The sequence below is a fragment of the Sinocyclocheilus anshuiensis genome, unplaced genomic scaffold (genome assembly GCF_001515605.1).
Source record: "Sinocyclocheilus anshuiensis isolate Anshui unplaced genomic scaffold, SAMN03320099.WGS_v1.1 scaffold67, whole genome shotgun sequence".
Lineage (NCBI taxonomy): Eukaryota > Metazoa > Chordata > Actinopteri > Cypriniformes > Cyprinidae > Sinocyclocheilus > Sinocyclocheilus anshuiensis.
The window spans coordinates 1,998,672-2,014,064 of record NW_015552546.1 but is presented as its reverse complement, the minus strand read 5'-3'; the positions used below and the strand labels follow the sequence as shown (position 1 = coordinate 2,014,064).

Genomic DNA, 15,393 nt, shown 5'->3' with positions numbered 1-15,393 from the left:
TATAAATTCAAACTAATACATTGCAATTAATATGCAATTAAGTCTAAACATTACATTAAGTTTGCACTTAGGTATATTATTTCCATATTAAGTGAAAAGTATGCTAAAGTGTACGTCTTTTTCACAAAGATAGTAAAGCTAGAATTTAAACACTTAAAGGGTTACTCCACCCCAAAATGAAAATTTTGTCATTAATCACTTACCCTCATGTCGTTCCAAACCCGTAAAAGCTCAGTTCGTCTTCGGAACACAATTTAAGATATTTTGGATGAAAACCGGGAGGCTTGTGACTGTCCCATAGACTGCATAGTAAATTGCACTGTCAAGGTCCAGAAAAATATGAAAGACATCGTCAAAATAGTCCATCTGCCATAAGTGGTTCAACCGTAATTTTATGAAGCAAAACATTTTACGAGAATACTTTTTTGTGCGCAAAGAAAACTAAATATCGACTTTATTCAACTTTTTCTTCTCACTTCCTGCAAGCGTGTTCATGAGTTCATTAGCAGAGCATGATGCAAGCACGCCTCAGATGACACACGACGTAAATTCTATACGGGTTTTCGATCTGTACGATGGCCTCGACGTCAGCAGGTCACGGCGTTTACGTACTTGCATCATGCTCTGCTAGTGAACTCATACTTTTTTTCATACAACTATTTTGACGATGTCTTTCATACTTTTCTGGACCTTGACAGTGCAATTTACTATGCAGTCTATGGGACAGTCAAAAGCCTCCCGGTTTTCATCCAAAATATCTTAAATTGTGTTCCGAAGACGAACGAAGCTTTTACGGGTTTGAAACTACATAGGGATAAGTGATTAATGACAAAATGTTCATTTTGGGGTGGAGTAACCCTTTAAATAGTAAACCTTTGTGGTAAAGGACAGCAGTTGTACAGCTGAAATATTATAAAATACTTTTTAAAAATACTTTTTAAAAGGACAGTTTTTCACAAATAGTCTTGTTTAAAGGTAGTATTGGTTGTTGAAATGGTCGAGTTGTTTTCAGTTTAGAGCCTCTATGTGCCTCGAAAAATGTGCTGCATAAGTGAATGAGGATATGGTTTGGTGCCAGAATGTAAAATGGCTGAAATAGCCTTAATATGGACGGCAATAACCTCGTCCGTACAGTTAGAAACAGCCCTGTAAAATGCTCAATCACACAAATCAACACATTTTCAAGACCCAAGTGATTGACTGTTTCAAAGTGCTTAGCCACCTAAAATTCATGCCAGTAATTACATTTCATGAACATAAAGTTTGTGAGATGTCCAAGAGCAGTTTAAAGAATATTGCAATATTGGTCTATGCTTCTAAAGCTGTTAAAAAGTTGCAGGAAAGGTGCAAGATTGTAATTTATGAGGTGGAGTGGGGTATGAGTGGTTATGAACGAATGAACGAAACGGATTTGTCCGTGTTTCACTCCGTCTCGAATCGTGCTCGTGGAAAGCGCTTGAAAAACAGTGTCTCTTCCGCGGCTCGGTACGCTTTTAACTTGTTTTTTTAGTCTCGAGCAAGACTGTACGACATTCACATTACATGATTTGACTGATTTTTACGTAGAAAGGGCGACAGCGCACCGCATTAAAATAAATGATCATTCGTGTTTTCATAACCGCTGGCCAAATTCAAAAACTAAACTAAAATTAAATCATCTTTGAGAGCAAGGGGCCCCCTGGTGTTTCGGGGGCCCTACGCAGCTTACGTATTTTGCATATAGGGAGGATCGGCTCTGTATGTCAGTATTAGGACTGTAAGTTTAACGCGTTAACTTAATTAATTATGAAAAAATAACGCGATTAAAATATTTGAATGCAGTTAATGCACTGGCCCCACCCCCAGATCTGTACATCATCTTACATTTCATACAGTTGACTGTTGACATATATGATACAGGGCTACAACTCCATAAATGCAGTTATGCCTAAAATTCAAGATATTGGGGGGAAAAATGCCCCTGTATGTCTCATATCTCTCATATCTTTTTGTCTCATATTTATATAAGCGATATCACACGAGCAGCGAGCGCAATATCACACGAGTGCCGCTTTTGTACTGATTTGCACGAGTGCAAATGTGATTTGATACAACAGTTCAGTAAATAAGAAGTTAATATTGTGTTATATTTTAAACACAATATTGTGTTTTTGTTAAATATTTCCAATTAAAATATTACCTATAAAGCCACAGCAGATCTGTTGTGTGTCTCCAAGCAACACGGTGTTTATTTTCTGAATGAATCAGCGTTTTGAACGAATCAACTCATAAAGACATTTACCGCCACCTGCTGGTAGTTTTAATTTCCTCTTTAGAGTATCATTTAATTTATTAAAAATATAAATAAATAAAAAAAAAAAACCATCAAAGGAATGGTTCAACGCAAATAAATAAATAAATAAATATATTCTGTCATCATTTACTCACCCTCATGTTGTTTCAAACCTGAATGACTTACTTTCTTTTGCACAACATAAAAGAAGGTATTTTGAAGACTGTTGGTAGCAAAGCTGCAAATGTCAACTGCATGATTGCTTGTAGGATTGCAAAATGTCAACTGTATCATCGTCCAGTTTTTTTAATCTAAAATTTCATATGTATGTCCGACTTTATTTACATATGTATAAACATGTAGGGTGATATATAGCCTACTATATTGTATCATTGCAAAATGGGGGGCAGTCGTGGCCTAATGGACAGAGAGTCGGACTTGTAACCCGAAGGTTGCGGGTTTGAGTCTCAGCTCCGGCAGGGATTGTAGGTGGGGGGAGTGAATGCTCTCTTCCACCCTCAATACCATGACTGAGGTGTGACCCTTGAGCAAGGCACCGCACCCCCAACTGCTCCCCGGGCACCGCAGCATTGGCTGCCCACTGCTCCGGGTGTGTGTGCACACTTGGATGGGTTAAATGCAGACCACAAATTCTGAGTATGGGTCACCATACTTGGCCACACGTAACTTCACTTCAGAGTTATATTATCTATATTATTATATATACTATATTATCGCCCAACTCTAATCTACTCAATTTGACTATTGGGCTTGAAGATAATAAGATATTATCATGATTTTTCTAAAAATCTGTTTTAAAATTATTTGAAATGTACTGTGAAATTTACTTTATAAATAGATAAAAAAGAAATCAGGATATCACAAAACAGTAATGAAAAATAATGAAAAAGTTTTTCAATCACATTTTTTTCTTCCTCAATTTAAATGTAACATCTTTGCTCTTAAAGACTCATTTACCTTATTTTGGATAAGCAATAGAAACTAACCACTTTTTTTTTTTTTTTTTTAACCACTCAGCTTTGGAGGACTTCTTTGGAGCAGTCCCAGATTTTAAGTGATTAAAAGTTTTATGAACCCTTGCTAGTCATGCACATTTCTGTACCCATGATTCTCTGCAGAGACCCAAACTGTTACCTAATTAAAACTGTGCTATTTTTCCAGTAATCCCAACCGCCAATCCCAATTACGTTTATTCATGATCAGCACTGATTCTCATCCTCTTATCTCTTTGAACAGGTTTGCCTGATCAAACCCAAACCATGGGAATCGCCCTTTGTGTTTAACCAGACCTAAAGAGAGAAATATAATCCAAAAAAGTGGATACGATGCTAAATGACCACTGAGATTCATGAAGAATAAGGAATTAAGAAGAGGAGATGAATGGAGCATCTGCCCACACAGCAAGACAGAGCGTGAGTGAAGGTCGATCTTATTGTTCTTCCCCCTGTGGCAAACATTGTGACTAATAACGAAGTGAGGCACGATGAGTGGCCGTATCTGGGCTGCATTGCTCTTTCTGTTCATGTGCTCAGAGCTCGGGGGAAGCAGTGCTCGACTAAAAAGATGGAAGAGTGAGGAAACCGCAAGGAAAGAAAGTGAGGTGGAGCATCTAGATGTGGAGGAAAGGCAAAGTGAGATGCCATTTACCAACACAGCAGGAACACAAAGTTTGGCAAAGAAAAATGAGGATAATTTGATGATTTCACCAAAAAGCAACAAAGTCAAAACAGTGTCTTTATCAGGACTGCATCATGCACAGATTGAAGAAACTGCAAAATCGGAATTTGAAATCAGAGTGACTCCAGTTTCGTTGTCTGGCACAAGTGTGAACACAGATTCTGCTCCATATAATGAAAGTAATTATTATCCCAAATTCAAAGATATCCCTGAAATCACAAAGACAACGGTATCAACACTAACCCAGGACTCCAAAATATATAGAATATCTCACGATCGTTTCGTTCTCGCTGAACTAACTCCTGCAGTAGAGGAAACTAAAACTGACAGATCCACTCTGTATGGCTCATCAGATGCCAGCGTGATACTTCTGAAGACAGCATCTGGGTTAAATAGCAAACGGGAAGTGCAAACTATAATGATGGGCAACCAGGAGTCAGACAGCAGTGGTGATTTCCAAGGGACCTTTACTGGACCAAATTTGGAGGAGATGCCTTCACAATCCCGCAGCCGAAGAAGCTGGATCTGGAACCAGTTTTTTGTGATAGAGGAATATAGTGGACCAGAACCGGTGCTGATTGGACGGGTAAGGTATACATTTGTATAATTCATTGTTTATGCTTGCATGCTAATTTAAAATAATGAATTTAAAATAACTTTTTCATTTGATGAAACGTGTTTGCAACTCATTTTACTTCTGTAACCCAACGTATTGAGTGAAACAAGTTATTCAAAATGAAAAATAAAATGGCTTGGTTACATAAGATGTAAAGAAAAGTCTTTTCAGAAGAGGTTTTGGTTGAAACTGTGATAGGAAGAATTACAAATACATATTCTTTGGAATAATGTGCATTGACAAATTGTTCACAATAAGACCAGGAAATTGTTGTCTTTAAAGGAGTAGAACACTGAAAAATTATCATTCTGTCATTTACTGACTCATTCATGAATCCTCATGTTGTTCCAAGCCTGTACGACTCTGTCTTCTGTGGAACACAAAAGAAGATATTTTGAAAAATGTTTGTCATTGTTCATACACAGTGTCTTCAAAGAAAATGCCTTTTGTGAGCAAAAAAGAAATGCAAGATGAAAAAATGTATACGCACTACTGGTCAAAAGTTTGGAATAATTAAATAATCAAAATACAGTAAAACTGTAATATTGTGAAATACTATGAAAAATGACAATTTAAAAAGAACTCTTTTCTATTTGAATACATTTTAGAATGTAATTTATTCCTGTGAAGCAAAACTGAATTTTCAGCATCATTACTCCAGTTTTCAGTGTCACATGATTCTTCAGAAATCAGTCTAATATGCTGATTTGCTGCTCGATTATTATCAGTTATTATTGGTGTTTAAATTTTAAAAAGGGTACTTATTACTATCAATGTTGAAAACAGTTTTTGCTTTTTGTGAAAATGATGAAACATTTTTTTTTCAAGATTCTTACAAATGTTTCTTGAGCAGCAAATCAGCATATTAGACTGATTCAAATAGAAAACAGTTATTTTAAATTCTAATAAGATAAAAAAATATATATTTTTTTCAATCAAATTGGTGAGCATAAGAGACTATCCAAAACATTTTTAAAAAATCCTATTTTTCCAAACTTTTGGTTACAGTATGTTTATTCCTTTAAGGTTATATTGAATTTTTCAAAAAGTTTTAAGCTTGCAAACAAGCCCACACTCTCCTCGTTGCTAAGCGGGTTGCTTATAAGGTCCATTTGGAAAGTTCTGTTATAAATAAATCAAGCCTATTGCATTACCTCTGAGTTTATTAAACATGGGACTTGGACAGTAATTATTAGATGTCGCCAGAAAAAAGACTGCAAAACGCAATTACATGCTCGCTGGTCACATTTAGAAACGCATGCACAGACAAAGGCATGCACTAAAAAACCCAGATGCTCGCACACGCTCTGCGGTAATGAGCTGCACTGGATGGATCGCATTAGCTGCGATTCACACTGAGTAAGTTTGCCAGCTGCTTATACAGAACACAAGGCTTTAAGGAGTCTGGCACTAAACCAACACGAGATCCAGAGAGAGCACCTCATAAATGTTGCATCCGCTTCTCTGCCTGTCACTGTGCTGACACTGTATCCGAGTAAATGTTTATTCGATGGGCCACGACATGCTGTTGTCAGTGTTGCTGTTCATCACGATGTGCCGTTTACCTGTGCGCGAACTGCATTGTGAATCAGTTATGGCTGAGTGGAGAGCAACCGTCTCGGAGACAAAGCTAAACTTGACCGTTGCAGTGCTGCGAGGCGAAACACGAGGCCAGACACAAGGACTGACGTTGATGTATGAACTAGGAACTTTCCTATTGGATTTGTTGTATAGCTACTGAATCTTTGGGTTGTTTAACATGACAAATAGGCTGGGTTAGATGTTGCAGTGCAGGTTGAGACCTCATGAAATCAAAATGAGAGTCTAGTCTATTTCTGTTAGCTTTGAGGTTAACCTGTAAGCAAGCATACTTTTAAACGTTTACAAAATTAATGTAGTAGATTTATAGTTTTTATGCAGTTTTTGTCCAGTAAAATGGCTTCTAGAAATGCTCTCTACCAATTGCAATCGACTAGCAGTAGTAGTGAATCACAGTGACTCCAGTTTTGTTGTCTGACACAAGTGTGAACACAGATTCTACTTCACGTTTTATGAATAATTATTATCCCAAATCGAAAATATCCCAGAATTCACAGACAACAGAACAGCCTCTCAGCCATAATTCCAAAATACAATTTTTGTCCAATAAAATCTTCGTAGAAATGCTTTCTACCACTTTTAATCGACTAGCAATAGGAGTGAATCATGTTTTCATAGTGACTCCAGTTTTGTTGTCTGACACAAGTGTGAACACGGATTCTGCTTCTCGTTTTATGAATAATAATTATCCCAAATCAAAAACATCCCAGAAATCACAAAGACAACAGAACCGCCTCTCAGCCAGAATTCCAAAATACATTTTTGTCCAATAAAGTCCTCATAGAAATGCTTTCTACCTCTTGCAGTTGACTAGCAATAGGAGTGAATCATGTTTTCATAGCGACTCCAGTTTTGTTGTCTGACACAAGTGTGAACACAGATTCTACTTCACATTTTTTGAATAATTATTATCCCAAATCCAAAGATATCCCAGAAATTACAAAGACAACAGTACCGCTTGAACTCCAAAATATATTTTTGTCCAATAAAATGCCTTCTAGAAATTGTCTTTACCACTTGCAGTCGACTAGCAATAGTAGTGAATAATGTTTTTGTCATGTAAACTAAAGCTTTTTCGCTATTTTGGCTAAAAATGTCTTGTTTATATAAAAAAAAATGTCTACACAGGACAGGAAATTGCATTTGTTAGCCCATTTTTTAAGATAAAAAAATTAATAAATAAAAAATACCACTAAATGACCAATAATAAACGATAAGAAATACTATAGTATACTGTTAAACAGTATACTGTTCAAAAGTTAAAACTTTTTTATTCAGCAAGGATGTATTAAATTGATTGATCAGAAATTGATCAGAAGTGACAGCAAAGACATTTATAATGTTACAAATGATGTCAATTTTTAAAATAACTGATGTTCTTTTGAACTTTCTATTCATCAAAAAATCCTGAAAAAAAAAAAATCCACAAAAATACTACGGAGCCCAACTGTTTTCAACATATCAGCATATTAGAATGATTTCTAAAGGATCGTGTGACATTGAAGACTGGAGTAATGGCTGCTGAAAATTCAGCTTTGCATCACAGGAATAAATTACATTTCAAAATATATTTAAATAGAAAACAGTTAGTTGAAATATTTCACAATATTACTGATTTTACTATAGTAAATGCAGCCTTGGTAAGTATAAGATACGTCTTTCAAAAACATATAAAAGTCTTACAGACTCCACATTTTTTAACTGTAATGTAGACTGTTTTTTTTTTTTTCAACCAGTGCTAGAGGTGCATTTACGATTGCTTTAAGTGATTCATACCCATCACAGCCTTTGCTCTACAAACACAAAGGAGCCACTTAGGTCCATTTAGATGTTACAATATCCTCCAAGTGTAGACATGCATATTGGAAGCAACTATTCAATATTTTATTTTCCCAAGGACCTCAAGGTCTGTATTCATTTTTGAGAAGTCGAGTGTGCACGTATGTGTGTGAGTGTGTTTAGGTGTTTCGCGTGATTTGTGTGTTTTGCCTCATTTTAACTCATTAGTGGAGGAATTGCGCGTAGGAGAGAAATGCATGTGGTGTTTCTGAAAGAACAAATGTGGACACTGGAGAATCAAAAAGAGGGAGAAACGGATAGATCAAGGAGAAGAGTGTACAACAGTGTGGATGAAAGAGAATGAGAAGCGGGGAGGGGCTTTTCCTGCTGGGAAACTCATCAGAGATCATTTCCCAAATTTAATTCTTTTTTTACCATCTCTTTTTTTTTGTCTCTAAATTTGTTTTGTTTTTTTTGCATATTGGATTCATTTCATTCCCACAGTGAAACATTGTAGTGTACACAGACGACTGCAGTAGAGCAATTAAAGGACAAATCTGAGAGAGGATGATTAGGAGATTTATATAACAGATTTGAGAGGAGGTGAAAGAAACAACGAAAATAGGATGTGGAAATACTGATTGAGGTTAAAGATGGTGTCTCAACTCAAGTACTTCTGCTGTACTAGTTAATCTAAACAATTCTGCCCTACAAACTGACTTTTTTTCTTTTTTTGATTGTGCAACTTAAACAGTTAAAGAATTATTGACCCAAAATGAACATTTGCTGAACATTTACTCACCCTCAGGCCATTCAAGATGTAGAGGAGTTTGTTTCTTCATCTGAACAGATTTGGAGAAATTTAGCATTACATCACTTGCTCACCAATGGATCCTCTGCAGTGAATGGGTGCCGTCAGAATGAGAGTCCAAACAGCTGATAAAAACATCACAATAATCCACAAGTAATCCATACAGTTCATAAAATAGCACCTTGTGAAGTGAAAAGCTGCGTGTTTCCTTCTTTCATTACTATATGCTCATCATTTTACATTCATTTCGGTCTAAAACAAAACTTTCAATGTAGGCTAGATGATATGTTGTATATAGATGTTTTTTTTTCTGTAACAGTTTTTGTGTGATTTGATAAAGCCTATAGGCTACTAATAGAGAATTTGCATGAAAAACGTTGCCCTATCTATTCGTTCATTTTGCAAAGTTGCATCTTTTTATCTTTAAAAGTCATTGTGGTCACTTTTTATATTTGAAGAAGTGCTTGTAAGTGGGGCTTACAAGTAAAACAATCTCATTTGGAGCTGAACTTAACCTTGTTTGAATGAGGTGTTTTTGTGCAATACTCATGCTTTTCCCTCCTACCACACGAGGCGCTGCTTTTTGTCCAGTGTGAAACATTTACTATTAGCTACTAAAGTTTCCAGCCAGGAGCAGTGAGTCAGTGGTGTTTGATAAGTACTAACCACACAATACAGCATGTAGCTTTCATTTCATTTGCACTGCAACGGCACACATAGTTACTATGTTGCTTGACAATCGCCTAAGATTAGAATAATGCAGTATATGATTTGGTGGAAAAGTTGTTTTTATCCCATTAAATTTCACTTCTAGTCTACTTTGGTGTCTTTCATCAAATTGCTATTGCCGCTGCTTCACGTCATGCCTAATAACACCCTGTACCCGAGGTAAAATCATAGTGCTTTAGCCGCTGACAACATGTCAACGAACAACACAGAATAAGAGCTTGTGATGGTTTCGCACAGAATGGGAAAGAGGGCTGGAGATGCTGGATGAGACAATGGTTGAGCAGACGTGGGCAGCAGTTTGTGATGTTTCTTTTTGCTCACACTCCCCACAGTCTTGGCCTTCTCTTGCATTTTTTAATTTTCTCGCAGTTTCATTTGTCATTGCTGGTCGGTTGCTATAGTTTGATTAGTTGCAGTGTGTTTCACATGAGTGGTCAAGTTGAACTGCATTATGGGATTTAGTGCCTGTATACTGCACATTTTGGCAAATATGCATTCTATGCATTGAGAAAATTGTACTATATTATTATGCATTACTATATCATTATGCAATTCTGAACACATCTGATATTAAAACTCTGAATGCTAGTGCTGAAGGAGGCAGTGTGCTTTCTGTCAGCCTGCTGTTAGTTGACAGGTTTATGGACATCCAGTTGTCACTGTTTAGCATGCATTATTACTGAGCAGGGAAAGCTAGAGATGGTTCTGGCGGTCCTGAGCTGTAGTGGTGGGTTTATCGCTGCATGTTTACTCAGGACTGGCACTTTTGGAAGCTTTTGGCAGCTCTTTGCTGTGTGTGTGTCTGTGTGTTAAGCTGAGGGTCTTAATTTAAGTGTAGGCGGTAAACCTGCCCATCACTGGACCATGGGCAGAGCTGAAGCCCCTCTTAGCATGTGGTCAGATTCGACACACTGTCTGTAAGCAGCATGATATAGTCCTTGAACAATGTGTGTGCTGTATGTCTGTTAGTGATTGTGTTTCTGTGTATGCTGTGTAAATTTATGTTTGTGTATTTGTGCATTGTATTTATCTGTAGTGTTTAAATGTAGTGATGCTTTGGCAATAATAATTTATTTTACTTTACTTTACTTTACTTTACTTTACTTTACAAGGCAAAGGTGCCAGTGATGGTAATATAATGTAAAAGTAAAAAAAAGAAAGAAAAAACATAAAAAAATAAAAAAATAAAATAAAATAAAATAGATGATTTTTAATAAATTAGTATTACTCAATATTCAATCATTATTATAATTCATATATTTATTGTACTGTATGGTTTTATTTGTAAATGTTTTTTAATTATTATTATATATATATAAATATATAAATTATAATATTATCATTTCATTTTTACCACCTTTTCTGTTGTTGTTTGTTATTTTTAATGATGTGAAATAAATAAAAAGAAATAAAAACAGAAATAAATGGTGTGGATGTTAGCAGAAAATGTGCATATTTTATGCTAACAAATGACTGATCACTTTAAATTAATTTAAATGATTAAATTAATTATTTTAATTATTCAGTAATGTATTAAAAATAAAAACATTTTATTTATTTGTTTGTTTGTTTGTTCATTTATATCACTGGCACCTTTGCTTTGGCCATATAGAAGAAAATAAACAGAAGAAAATAAATATTTTAGTTACTCAGTGATTATTATCTAATCATTCAATAATTAAAATATTCATTTTTTTATTGCAGTTTTTTTTTTTTTAATAAATAATAAAATGTTATTTTACCACCATCACTGGCATCTTTTTTCCACTGTTGTTTCTGTTATTCGAGTTGAAGCTTTGAACTTTAAATAGTAATTGAAGGAGCATGAGCAAGTGTTGCATTAAACGTAAAGTGTGTAATCTATTATTTCCAGTCATTATTTTTGCGTTTCATTTGAAAAATGCATGTCAGAAATCATACACTCAATTTGCAACCCGTTTCACTTCTGTAATGTGACCTATTATTTCAACATGTTCAACAGGGAAACATGTAAGATGGAGCTTTTTGATGAGTTGCACACAATAAGACCAAACCAGTAAATAGGGTCCATTTTGATTTCATGTATGCTTTAAATAAGTGCATACAGTGCTTTGACTGGTTAGAGTAATAGGCAGTGAATGTGATTTGACATGATGGTCATGCTGTGTTCTGGAGCTCACACACGCATGAACGCAGACTGTTCAGCCCGCGGCTTCATGTAGCTCACCACAGAGAGAGAGAGACAGAGAGAGAGACAGAGAGAGAGAAAGAGAGGCTCCTCTAAGCTGCTCTTTGATGCCACGCTCTTTTCCTCGTCTGACACACAGCAATGTTTGCTTTATTACCTCCCAAAATCAACCAAGCGTGCCTCCTGTGTGACCCCCTCAGGACAGGAAGTCTCTCTAACTGCAGGAAGTGTAAATCTTTCCCACTTCACATCACTTGTGGCTGAATTTGACGTTGGCTCCGCACTCATTGGAATTCAAGGATGAATTCCCTGAATTTCAGAGGACATTTGTCAGTTTGTCGGGTTTGGGACCGCTGTCAGCGGGTTTGTAAATATATTACAGAAGCTCCAATCTTCCGAAATGAAACAAGGAAGACCGTGTGATTGTTTTCTGTCTGTTACGGCTGTTGCTTGTCAGATTGTATGATACGACCCCAATGAGATTCTGGGTAAAAGCCAAGGCAAGCTGTGCGACATCACTGTGTGTCTTTTATGTCAAACTGTTTGAAATATGTCTTAAGATGGCTCACGATTGGCAGCGTTTTATGTTTACCAATCATGTCGCGTTTTGACATCCTCATTGATATGTGAAATTGAAACGGTGCTGCACAAACTAACAAGCAAGATTTTGGCTAATGTTAGCAATATTTTGCCCGTAAACAAAAGGAAAAGAATGTCTGATGTGAAATAGACAATTTGTGGACTGCTTATTTATCAGAGCATCTACTCTTTATGGACAAAAGTATTGGGGCACCTGACCATTACACCAACTTTAATCACATCCCATTCGAAATACATAGACATTAATATGGAGTTGGTTACTCCTTTGCAGCTTTAACATCTTCTGCTTTTCTGGGAAGGCTTTTCGCAAGATTTCGAAGTGTTTCTGTGGGAATGTATGAGGTCTGATGTTGGGCGAGAATGCCTGGCTCACAATCTCCATTCCAGTTCATCCCAAAGGTGTTTGATGGTGTTGAGGTTAGGAATCACTGCGGGCCAGTCAAGTTTGTCAAACTCATCCAACCATGTCTTTATGGACCTTTCATTGTGCACTGGGGCACAACCATGCTGGAATAGAAAAGGGCCTTCCCCAAACAGTTCCTACAAAGTTGGAAGCAAAGCATTGTCCAACATGTCTTATTATACTGAAGCATTAAGATTTGCCTTCAGTGGAAGTAAGGAACTTAGCCCAACCCTTGAAAAACAGACCCATACCACTATCCCTCCTCCACCAGACTTTACAGTTGGCAGTCAGACAGGTAATGTTCTCCTGGCATCTGCCAACCCAAACTCGACCATCAGACTGCCAATCATGATTTATCACTCCACAGATGGGTTTCCACTGCTCCAGAGTCCAGTGGTGGTCTGCTTTAAACCACCCCATCCAACACGTGGCATTGTACTTGGTGATGTGAGGCTTCATCAATCAATCAATCAATCATCTATCTATCTATCTATCTATCTATCTATCTATCTATCTATCTATCTATCTATCTATTTATCGGCTGTTGTGCAACTATACTGTACCTTAAACAGTGTTTTTTGACTTTTCTGGTAAAAATATCAAAACATCCTTAAACGATACATTTGTTTACATAACAGTAAAATTGTGTAAAAATAATATGATTTGTATTCATCTTGAGTTATGATTTTTGGTAACATTTTACAATTAGGTTTCATTTGTTAACATTACTTAATGTCATATTTATTAAAGTTCATTAATAAAAATACAATTGCTCATTGCCCATATTAGTTCATAGTACATCAACTAATCTTAACAGATATAACTTTTGATTTTAAAAATGCATTAGTCAATGCTGAAATTCATTATTATTAAATGCTGTAAAAGTCGATTTTTTCTTGTTTTACAGATAAATATCTAAATTATATTTATCTCGTATTTTTCTAAATATAATAATACATTTATTTTTTTAATGCTTTTGTGGTGAATTTTAAGTAAATATTCTATAAAATAAGTGTTTTTTGTGTATGTAAGTGACTTTGTGTACATTTCATTTGAAGTTATTAAATGAATAATGTATATAATATAGTATAATATAATATAGTATAGTATAATGTATCTGCATTATCAGCCACCCAGCTTTCTAAAGAATGCTTTCAGCCACTGAAAATCCCATACTGATCCATTCATTCTGAATGACCTGTTTTGCAGCTTAGTTTTCGTTAATGTACTACGTGGACTGAGGAGAAGTTTTGCTTTGTGAAAACCTGTGTCTACATACTACATCAAGCTTTTTTTCTGCAAATGAGCAGCTCACAGCTTTACTTCTTCATCTCATCTTCCAGTATTTGCTCTCAGCTTGAGACCAGCACACATCTCTTTGAAGAGCCGTGGCAGTGGCTGTGCTACTAAAACAGTCCTTCATCAGCTAATCAGCCTTAATTACACATACACTTAAGCCCTTTGTGTGGCTCTCATTAGCAGTGTGTGCTGGTCACTCATGTGGAACGGGGGGGATCCAAGAGGGGTCCGCATGCATTCAACTGCTCTTTGCGTGTGGGCACATTATAGTATCTGTACTGATTAAGGCTCTGACAGCTGCCTGTCCTGATACTAATGAAGTGTGTTAATCATGTTACTAATCTCAGCATTAAACAGAAGGTGGGGGTTAAAAGACATGATGAACTCTCGTGCATGAAGACCTCACATATGACCTCAAAAAAAGACATGAAATGATGATCATCTGACCATGAGCATTACGCTTCAATGTAACTAAGATAAAAATTATCTGTCCCCAACCAAACAGCCTCATACTGCTTTCCCTTTGAGTATGTTATAGTCCAACTTCATATCTCTTGTTTCTGACTATTCACATAAATGCTCTCCATTGGTATCTGTTGTTTCTAAAAAGAAACACAATGGCAATGCTAGCATTTGGTTTGCATGTGTGCAGTCTTCAATTACTAACGTTTAGATCTGTCTTTTGCATTTCATTTGCTTAAAGGAATACATCTAAACGTGGCATCATTTACTTACCCTCATGTTGTGCCAAACCTGTATGGTTTTCAATCTTCTGTGGAACACAAAAGAAGATTTTTAAGAACAGTGTGGTCCCAACAACCCCATTGTTCTTAAAAATTTTCCGGTTTGGAATGACGTGAGTAAATGATGATGCAATTTTCATTTTGAGTGATCTATCCCTTTAAAAATGCATTTATATTGTTATATTAAAGGTCCCATATTGTCAAAACTGAAATTTCACGATAACTGAGGTCTAGGGGCTATTTAACTACCATGTAAGTTTCAAAACAGTCAATCCACAGTAAAATTCACACAGCCTGCTTAAAGTTCTAGCTATTTTTCACGAACCGTTGTGACTTCCGTAAAAAGTTGACGTCAGAACTACACAGTCACTGCCTTCAGTCACCACCCCGAGCACCGCCCACCGTCCCACTCTCCTTTTGCCAAACCCCCAGACAACATCGCGTCCTTGCCATTGCTGAGCAACGACAACACGGAAACATGTCGAAAAGGTTAACTTTAACCACGAAACCAGATCGGCCGACCTGTAACGTTACACTCTCACTCAAAGGATGCACGATCTGACAGGATTGTTACTATGAGGTGGATCACATCTAACGTGTATAGTAAAGACAAACTCACCGTGTCTATCTAGTCATGATGAAGATGTATATACATTTCAATTTCAGCAGGCAACTAT

The 15,393-nt window shown here is 36.4% G+C and overlaps 1 protein-coding gene across 1 annotated transcript in view; it reads left to right on the top strand.

Moving 5' to 3' along the window:
* The window catches only part of LOC107664124 (cadherin-24-like), a 74,531-nt gene that overhangs the window by 16,264 nt on the left and 42,874 nt on the right, over positions 1-15,393 (top strand). The window contains exon 2 of the mRNA XM_016454580.1: positions 3,530-4,556. Within this exon, the coding sequence (XP_016310066.1) occupies positions 3,777-4,556 (780 nt within the window). The 5' untranslated portion in view covers positions 3,530-3,776. The remainder of the gene's footprint in view (positions 1-3,529; positions 4,557-15,393) is intronic.